The 10321-nt window shown below is 33.9% G+C and overlaps 1 protein-coding gene across 1 annotated transcript; it reads left to right on the forward strand.

The window, feature by feature from the left end:
* The first annotated feature begins 297 nt into the window (after window positions 1–297).
* LOC114284328 (uncharacterized) lies at window positions 298–6666 on the forward strand. Its single transcript, XM_028227226.2, has 2 exons — window positions 298–1190; window positions 5421–6666. Exons 1-2 carry the CDS (start codon window positions 507–509, stop codon window positions 6243–6245), a joined length of 1509 nt encoding a protein of 502 aa, XP_028083027.2. The 5' UTR covers window positions 298–506; the 3' UTR covers window positions 6246–6666.
* Window positions 6667–10321: the final 3655 nt, after the last annotated feature.

A 10321-nucleotide genomic window follows, 5' to 3' on the forward strand; every position in this document is an offset into this window, starting at 1 on the left:
TCTAATAGATTAGCTATTACAGTAGTTACTTTAACAAAATTCTTCCAGGTTAACTACATTTGAAGAGTCTTATGAGGCTCTTTAAACAGTTTGTGTGTATAAATAGATATAATAAAGAGTAGTGATGAAATACATTGATAAAAAAAAATAAATAAATAAAAATAAAGAAAGTAGAATTAGACAAAATAAAGAATTACTACTTTATTTATTTATTTATAATTTAACTAATAAAAAATGAAGAGTATAATTAGAGTGACTCATACTTTTATACATAAAAATGATGGGCGACTCACATTCACTCTGCAACACATCAATTTAATTACACATTACTTTTTTTTGCTAATTTTCTTGAACCCAAATTCTGGTCAGTAGAGTTTTTGCTATAAAAAGGGACCGCTTTCTTCCTTTTAAGCACAACTCTAAGTATAATTTCAGGTGTCTTAAAAGAATCACCAAAAGCAAATCTTCAATCGAGCTCCCGTGTATTCTTCTTAGTCACACAGGTCATGGCACAGGTAGAAATTCCTCAACAGCAACAGACTCCACGAGAAAGGTTGATGGCAGCTGCTGAAGCAGGAAAAATCGATGTCTTGTACGAGTGCATAAAAGACGATCCACATATTTTGGATGGTATAGATAAGATCCCTTTTGTTGATACTCCTTTACACATAGCTGCCTCAGCTGGACATGCCCATTTCGCTATAGAAATGATCAGATTAAAGCCATCATTCAGTAAGAAGCTGAACCCAGAAGGGCTAAGCTCTTTGGATGTAGTTTTGCGAAAAAGGGAAGATCTCCGAAGAAACTTGGAAGACTTGGGTTTGCCAAATAGGGAAGAGCAAAGCAAGTTGCGAAAGGAGCTCACTCAGACTATAACACAGCTCATAAATTTTGACAAGGAGCTCATACGAGTCAAAGGGAGGGAGAGCTTCACTCCTTTGCACTACGTAGCTGAAAACGGCGACGTTGATCTTTTGGCTGAATTTCTATTGGCTTGTCCAGAATCAATAATGGACCGGACTATTCGAGCTGAGACTGCCCTGCACATTGCTGTGAAAAATTCCAAGCTAGAAGCGTGTAAAGTGCTGTTGGGATGGCTTCGCAGATCCCTAAATCTACAATTGTTAAACTCGAAAGATGAGAAAGGCAACACTGTGCTGCATATAGCAGTGTCCAATTCACAAACTGAGGTATGCTATCCATCCATCTATCTATTTTTGGTTTTCATTATATGAAAATGTGTTTGGCTCTCTCTCTCTCTCTCTCCGTTTCTTTCTATTTGAAAAGCTAGTAAAAAATTGTTTTTTTGACTTTTTTTTTTTGTGACTTTTAACTTTTTTTTAATAAAAAAGTAAAGAGTGATGTGACTCAAAAAATCAAAAAGCAAAAAAATTGATTTTTTTGGTGTTCGCCAAAACCCCCCTAATTTACACCTAGGATTGTACAAAATATTACCCAATCCACTAAAATTACACTGCTCCTCATTAATTTGCACTGCTCTATCCGCTAACCGTGATTTAAACTTTAAAATTTATAATCCACTTTCCGAACTGTTTTGCTCTGTTATAGTTAATACATATATATTTTTTAACCTTCAATGAAACATCAAAATAAAAATGAGTGTGAGAGATGTTTAAGATGTGAAATTTGTTACAAATTAATAGTTATATATATGAAATATATTATGCAAAATTAGTTTGTGTTATATATATAAAATATTATACAAATTAGTGTTATATATTATGTAAATCTTTAATAATTGGTTAGAATATTCTTCAGTTCGTCTAAATTTGCAATTTGCCAATCCACTAATTCTCCAATCCGCCATTCGGTTTGTAATTTACTCTTAAATTGTCTCGAACTGCACTGCGAACACCATTATTTACACCTATAAATTTTTTTAGAATATTGCTATCCAGGCTAAAAAATTATACCTATTTTCTAGATTCACTAATAAAATAATTAGTTAATGATTAAATATTTTTTAATTATCAATCAATTATCTTCTTGATCTATTATTAAGTCTAAAAAGTTGACCGTGTATCATTTTTCAATTTTTTATGACATCCATTTTATGCATTATAAAAATAAAAAAAAAAGTTGGTGCATACGTATAAAGAGAAATTTATGTTGCGTAACTAGAAGCTCTCCCAAACTCTTCCTTTTTTTTTTTTTTTTTTTTTTTTTTGTATCTTTTCAAAAATGCTATAAGTATGTTTGGTAACGTTTACGTTTTCTGTTTATATTTATAAAAATTTTATAAATTGGTTTTTATTTATTTTTTGTTTAGTTTTAGAAAAACATAAACTACAAACGCGTTTGGTAATTGACAAAATGTTTAAAGGATTTTAAAAATATAAAAAAGAGTGAGAAATGACAAATGACGGCGGAAGACGATGGTGGAAAGTGGTAACGGTGGGTGGTGGGTAGCTGGTGATGGCGGGTGGTGGGTGGGTCGTGGTGGCGGGTGGGGAGTGTGTGGGTGGGTGGGTGGGTGGGTGACGGTGGCGGGTGGTGGGTGGTAGTGGTGATGGTGGCGGCGGCGGTGGCGGGTGGTGGGTGGCAGTGGCAAGTGGTGGGTAACGGATAGCAGGTAGTGGTGGCAGGTGGTGAGTAGGTGGCTGGTGGTGGTGGCAGGTGGGTGGCGGATGGGCGGTGGTGGCGGGTGGGTGGTGATGATGGATGGATGGGTGTCGGTGGTGGGTGATAACGAATGGGTGGTGGTGGTAGGCGAATGGTGGGTGGTGGTGGGTGGCGGCAAGTAGGTGGCGGGTGGTGGTGGTGGGTGGGTGGGTGACGGTGGGGGTGGTAGGTGGTAGCGAGTGGGTAGTGGTGGATGGTAGGTGGTGGTGGCAGGTGGGTGGGGGGTGGGTGGTGGGTGGTGGTGGTGGGTGATGGGTGGTGGTGGCGGGTAGGTGGCAGGTGGCTGGTGGTGGCAGGTAGTGGACGGTGGTAGCAAATGGGTGGTGAGTGGTGGTGGCAAGCAAGTGGCGGGCGATAGTGGCGGGCGGTGGATGGTAGTGGCGGGTGGTGGGTGGTGGCGGGTGGTGGCGGGTGGATGGCGAGTGGTGGCAGTGACGGTGGCGAATAGGTGGCAGGTGGGTGGTGGTGGCGGGTGGTGGTGGCAGGTGGTGGTGGCAGGTGGATGGTGAGTGGTGGTGGCAAGTGGATGGTGAGTGGGGGTGGCATGTGGTGGTGGGGGGTGGTGGTGGCGGAAGACGGTGGTGGAAAATGGTGGTGGGTGGTGGGTGGTAGCTAGTGTTGAGTGGTAAAAAAAAAAAAACTGAAAACTCAAAATGGAAACACATTTTTTGTGTTTTCATTTTTTAGCCAAATTTATAAACTGAGACCACTGATTTATAAATCAAAAATTTTACCAAACAAGTTTTTATTTAAGTTTTTAAAATTTTTATAAATATAAATAAAAAACTGAAAACGTAAGTGTTACCAAACAGCACCTATGTATTCCATGATTTTTATTTTAGGTTTTCGTTTTTAAAACAATAACAACCTTTTGGCAAAAAAAATTTGAAAATAGAGAATCATTGGCCTCAGCAGACGGGAGTAGTCAGTTTGGCCCATGGACCCACTTTAGACCTCACTTCTGACGTCACTTCGTTGATCCATTCTATTTAATTTTTAGATTTTAATGTATAGATTCTCAATATATAAAATCAAATCAATTCGTTATTAATATCTATAGAAGTTTTATCTTTGGTTTCAAGAAAAATAATCAAGTTATTTTTAAAATCATATTTATCACTATTTTTATGAAGTCAAATATATAACTGTGATTATCGAATTGATTTTTTTTAATGAATAATCTATATATTAAATATTTTAAAATAAATAAATAAAAGAACAGTTTGGAGAGTAGTTGAGCTTATTAGGCCTATTTTGAGGCCGACTTGTGTGATCCAAAACATTAACTTTTTAGTACTAATTGAGTAGAATAACTATGCAAAAAAATTAAGATGATTGGATAATAGTAACTATATGTTTCGATCACATATGTTTAAAAAAAAAAAATGAATGCCGAATATAATTTTAAAAATAGTCATCTATTTTATGAAATATAAATATAATTCAAATATAAAACTATCCATATTTGGCTATCTTAATTTTTTGCATTAATATATTCTATTTAACAAATTTTAAAAATTGAACAATTTAAATTATCAAGGTCTGTGACAAAACAGACCCAAGCCCAAACTATTCAATCATATTAAAAGGCCAACTTGAAAAAATCCTAATCCAATAAGTAACGGGGAACTGACTGAAAAGTCTTATTAGGAAGATGGGTGGCACCAATAAGTTCTCTTGACTTTTTGATGTATTAAAAAATTTTGTTCATTTTTAATTATTATCACAAAATCATATATTTTTTAAAATTTTTCTAGCCGCGTTTTTATAAATAGTTTCACTAATGGTTAGTTTAGCGACATTTTAAAAAATTTGGTATAGATAAAAAAAAGTTACTAATTGTCATTTTTTAGTGATAAATTTAAAAAATTATCATAAAAAATGTCACTAATTGTCAATTTTTAGCGACAGATTTAAAAGATTGTCAAAAAAATTCTTTTTTAGCGACGATTCTGATAAAACTAACTTTCAATGATGAATTGATAAGACTCAATGAGAATTGATATGACGTACAACTATTAGAATTTTTTGATCTATACAAACACTTGTGGTATTTAATGGTGCACATGAGTCGTGAGTAATTAGGGTTTAGTTTTGGGCTTAGTAAGCTCATTTTAGAACCGATTTCGGTGATTTAAAATTTTCATTTTTTAAGATTCGGTGAGTAGAATATAAATGTAAAATATTAAAATGATTAGATATTAGTAGTTACATGTCAGGCTGGATTAGAGGGTACTGTTGGGCGTGTGGGGCCCCACTATACAAGTTTTATTTTGACAATTTGAATCGTTTAATGTGTAGAACTCGTTAAGCACTATATATATGTAAAAAAATCACGTTGATCGGATATCGATAGTTATCTCATCGGATCATATTTCTATCAACCGTTTATTTTTTCACCGTCTATTTTTTTTTTTTAACACAAAACTGATTTGATCGCATAACTATCGATGGTCGATCAATGTGATTTTTACAGATATATTATACTCGATGAGTTCTATATATTTAACAATTCATATTATCAAACCGGGATTCTTAATAAGTCTCTGCAGACCCAACAATACTCTCTAGTTTGTGATTGAATGATTGGAGGGAAGCCAGGCCCTTATACGTAATAAACCACACAAACCAACTGGACTGGATGGTCCAGTCCACTGGCTATGCTCTTTTTGTAATAACACAGTTTCTATAATTTTTTTCACTGAAATATGTAATAAAAATAATATTTTTCCCAATAATATTAAAATTATTGATTTATGCACGCCTGTCTTACGCAGATTGTGAAGTTATTAGGCGGTGCTGGAGCTTTTCAACATTCATCCTCTCCTACCCATTATAGTCTTGCTGGTTTTTTGAAGTCGCCGGAGAGAAGGATCGAAAAAATAATTAAAAGTAGTTTTTTCCTAGAAGTTTTCTTAAATCCAAACTTTTTCTCAATGACGATGGAGACACGGAATGCGATACTGGTTGTAGCTGTACTAGTTGCAACGAGTACCTACCAGGCTATACTTTCCCCCCCAGGTGGAGTAAGAGGACTTGGTGGTGGCGACAACAACAATAATCAGCTAACTACCAACACCAATGGTACTTTTATAAATGCCACCATCATCTCTACCACCGGTCTTCCTACTAATGTCAGTCTTTTTAATGCCACCATATTCACCCCCAGTGCCACCAACACAACCTACAATCCTGCCAACCAAGTGCTATATCATGATGCTACTTTTAAAAAAGGTATTACATACGGAGAATTCTTCACCCGATTTTATTTCCTCAACACAGTATGCTTTTTTTTCTCAATCGTAACAATTGTCGCTATCCTCCCACTGAAACGTCATACTCTCATGTTGTACTGCACCATATCCTTTCTGATTATGAGCTACGGGTGCTCATTTTACGTCATATCACCATCGCATTCCAATACTAACTATTTTATGAATGGATCATATATATTTGCTATTTGTTTTGTTTTACTGGTGATGTATCCTATCACCTTCGGGCTATTAGTGATTCGGGTTTGCATGTTACGCTCACACCATCTTAGGGAACGCGTTGAAATGCTAAAGCTTTGTTTAAAGGGTCGACTCCAAAAATCAGATTAGCCACAGCCAAACATAATGCATTTTATGTGGTGGTGCATGAATGGATTCTTCAAAAAGTGACGTATATCTGATCCCTGTAATTGCCGGTTTCGAATTGCAATCTCTCTTGTGAACGTGCTTGGTGTATCTTTATTACTTAGCCTAAAGAACAAGATACTTTTGGTTGGTTTGGTATGTTTGTTTTGCCTTTTGATGGCATCTCTCAGCTTCATTTTTTTATGTTTTGGTTTTAATTTGAACCAACGTTTTGCAGCTTTCTGTGTGAGAGGGAGTATAAGCCTCTTGTCTAGTTTAGCTCTCTCTACTCTGCTGCATTGCGTATGGCTTTGGCTTTGGCTTTGTCTTTGTCTTATTGATGTTTCTCTTTGTACTCTCTTGCTTTACTTCAATAAAGCTTTAAGTTCCGTTCAAAAAAAATAAAGCTTTCAGTTGCTTCTATTTTTGGGCAAATTACACTGTTTAGTTCGTATATTTTGATTCTTATTTCATTTTAATTTTTGAATAATGCTTGGGACTCCCTTTTGGGGGTCACCCCCTCACCCCCTTTGCCACGTGGCGGGTGGTGATTGGAGGAGTAGGAAAAAAAAGAAAAAGAAAAAGAAAATGTAACTAATGAGAGAGAGAGGGGGTCAAAGGGGTGAGAGGAAAAGGGGGGATGAATCATTGTTGTTAATTTTTATATTTTTAATTAATTTGTTTTTGACCATGAATTATGATTTTGTTTCAATTTTGGTCTAATTAGTTATAATTAATAATATTTTTGGGATAAATTACAAACACACCCTTTGAACTTGTTTAAAATACAAATTATCCTCTGTGATTTTGAAAATTACATCTTGCCCCCTTAAAGTTTCGAAGTTCATAACAAATGGCTAATTTTAATAATAAATCATCAAATTAATTAATAATTTTTAATAACATCATAAATTTATTTTAATTAATAATTAAGGTAATTTTATTATTATATATGAAAGCAGTTAGAAATTTTATTTTTTCAATTAATTATGTTAAATAAGCAATTTTATCAAAGGAGTATTTATAATTTTTCAAATTATAGGGGACAATCTATATTTTAAACAAATTTCAAGAGGTATGTTTGTAATTTACCTTTCATATATAAATATATATAGAAAATGAGTACATAAATGACATGTGTTAAGTTTTATAAACGAAATTATATATTTATTCAACTTAGTGAGTTAATTTTAACCAACTTAGTAACCATTTTCTTTAAAAAAAATCCTAATTGACATTATCTATAAAACTAAATTAGCACAAAATATAGAATAAAAAATTACAATGGAACTAATTGAAATTGCATAGATTAAAATAAGGTAAGAGATAAAATTTAGGGAATATCAATATAATTTACCCCATATTTTTTTGAATTCATAAAAAAAATAATAATAATAAAATTATTATTAACTTTTTATCAAAAAATTAATATTAACTCAAAATTGAAAAATACATCAACACAAAAGGATTAATGAGAAAGTGCCAACGCCAACAAGATTATATCCAACTAAAGTTAACACAAACGAAAGGCAAATCATTTGCAAAAAAAAAAAAGTCTTTAACACAAACGAAAGGTAAATCATTTGCAAACAAAAAACAGACTGGGCTTCTCTCCTGCTCTTAATCGGATTAAGGAGGTATTGTTCGGCCCATTTGGTTTATTTTAGAATTCCATTTCGATAATTAAAATTGTTTATGTTTTAAGATTCGTCGAGTATATCATTTTTGCAAAAAATGAAGTCGATCGAATAACGTAAATTAAATGTTTAGATCAATTTTGTATGGAAAAAAATAAACGGTTTATAAACAGTGAGAAAATAAAAGTTCATACAAAATTAATCTGAACACGTGATTGTCGTTATCCGATCAACTTGATTTTTTCGCAATGATAACATACTTGACGAATCTTAAAATGTGAACGGCTTAGATTATCGAAACCCAAAAGTGGACTCAATAGACCAAATAATACCTATCTATAGTTCGATTAAGGACTGAAGAGAAACCTAGTAGTCCAAAAAGAACATAACCCTCAGGATCAAGTGAATAAGTTGATAAGAAGGAAATAGAAATCCACTCATGCCCAACTACATTCATTTGCAAAAAATAAAAATAAAAATAAAAATAAAATAAAATAATTTAGTTTAACATCCCTCTCCAACTTTTAGTAATGAGAGAGGTCCACAATATTTTTTTCTTTTGTAGCCTAAGGTCTCTCACCCACACTCATATATCACACCCTCTCTTTCATTCTCTCTTCTCTTTCTCTTCCTCTCCCCGTCATAGCCTCTTCGTCCGCTTCTCACAACGCTTCCTCCACCACTATGACTCTCTCTCTGAATCGACAACAATAACAAAATTGAACCAAACAACAATGGCCTTTTCAATATCAGGATTTTCCTCTCTGAATTTGATTTGCTTATCAAAATCTCACATCCCTTCTCTTTCTTCAAGCTTTCCACTTGGGTCTCTTAATCTTCAAAGCCATGGTAGCTCTGTCAATCATAACCCTAGTTTCGCAATTGTACTGAACAATAATAAGTTCCAAATAAGGAGAAACATAGTTAGATCGGTTGCCGAAGAAACCCTAATTCTAGAAGAGTTTGAGCAGCTCGTCTATGCTCTTACCCTGTTGTAACGCCTCAAATTTCTAGCCCAAACGATAAGACAACAATCATGGCTCTTTCAAGGAAAATCGAATATAAATCTTCAAGCTTACATTACATGATACAATAGTTCTTCATGCAACAATACATTAATCCAACAACAAGTAAATAAACAAATAAATATTGCCAAGGGTTTACAAGTTTCCAAGGCTTGAGCCAGATTACACAAAACGGTTATTCAAACCCACAGAAACACAGCCCTTGGCTTACATACAAAGTCACAGCAAAATGAGAGTATTGTACTCCCAACACACATACTTTCACGCCCTTAGTTGGGTGGGATCACTACATCTTTTCTTGCACAAAAATCCCGTAGGGTGAGCATAAAGCCCAGTAGAAAATTTTTAACAAAGTATATACATTTTATACAAGTCTCAAGAGATGAAATGCACATGCCATGCTATGCCGTTTTTAAAGATAAATTACATTTTCATCTTTTGAAAACCATCATGCTCAATGGTATTATGCAATTTCAATTGTTCAAAACTTAACAATTTATTTCAAGGGCGGTAAATGCGACTCTGGTAATCCCTAGGTCGGTGTCTGCAAGTAGACTATACAAGTACTACCAAATTGTCATTTTTACTGGTATTAACCGGAAGGCTTGACACCTATCCGTGCGGGTTTTCGGTCTTTCACTCCGGACTTTCAGGCCAACTTATTCAATATCATCTACACCATCTATCAAGACTTATGAACGTACTTACCCCAAAACCATTCTACGAAAACTTATTTTTCAACATTCTTTTCTCAATGCAAGTTTTCAAATCAACTTTCAAAATTTAATGTAATCAAATGAATTGATATGCCAATTTCACAAGATGAATATAAATACTTTTATTTCAATTTATCATCCAAGGAATAACACAATTGCATCTTCTCAAGTTTCCTTGACAATTAGTTATTTCAAGACTATTTCAACGTTTTGAACAATAATTTTCAAAATGAACAACAATTCTCATATTCCCTAAAAGTCATCATTTGTATAAATATAAATAAGAAATTTTCCAAACATCCATTTATTTTAACACACAATATAAATATAACAATATCATTCATGGATTTTCAGTCTCCTTTAAAAAAAATCCCCAAATTCTAGGTTTTCTCACCAAAACTATACAACTCAAATCTATTGAACGAAAACTTTCCAAAATCATCTTTTCCTCAATCAACGAAGATCAAAACCCATAAGATCATTTTAAAAGAACAAGAGACAAACCCACTTTCAAAATCGCTCAACTTCTTGAATCAACAATCAATTTTTAAAACTATCGAAAGATGATTTCAAAAATCATATAGATCTTGTAAAAATATATATAACTCTAAGAAAATCCCTATCTCAAGTTTTGAAGAAAAAATGAGATGAAACCCCCAAAATCAACGGTGTCGAAACTTGAT

This window comes from Camellia sinensis, chromosome 13 (assembly GCF_055761805.1).
Source record: "Camellia sinensis isolate YWXY chromosome 13, ASM5576180v1, whole genome shotgun sequence".
Taxonomy (NCBI): domain Eukaryota; kingdom Viridiplantae; phylum Streptophyta; class Magnoliopsida; order Ericales; family Theaceae; genus Camellia; species Camellia sinensis.

Bases quoted from the DNA above. Each gene is read 5' to 3' on its own strand.
- LOC114284328 (XM_028227226.2), top strand. From the start codon at position 507: ATGGCACAGGTAGAAATTCCTCAACAGCAACAGACTCCACGAGAAAGG. The intron at 1,191-5,420 runs GTATGCTATCCA...TGTCTTACGCAG, and splicing joins TGTCCAATTCACAAACTGAG to ATTGTGAAGTTATTAGGCGG.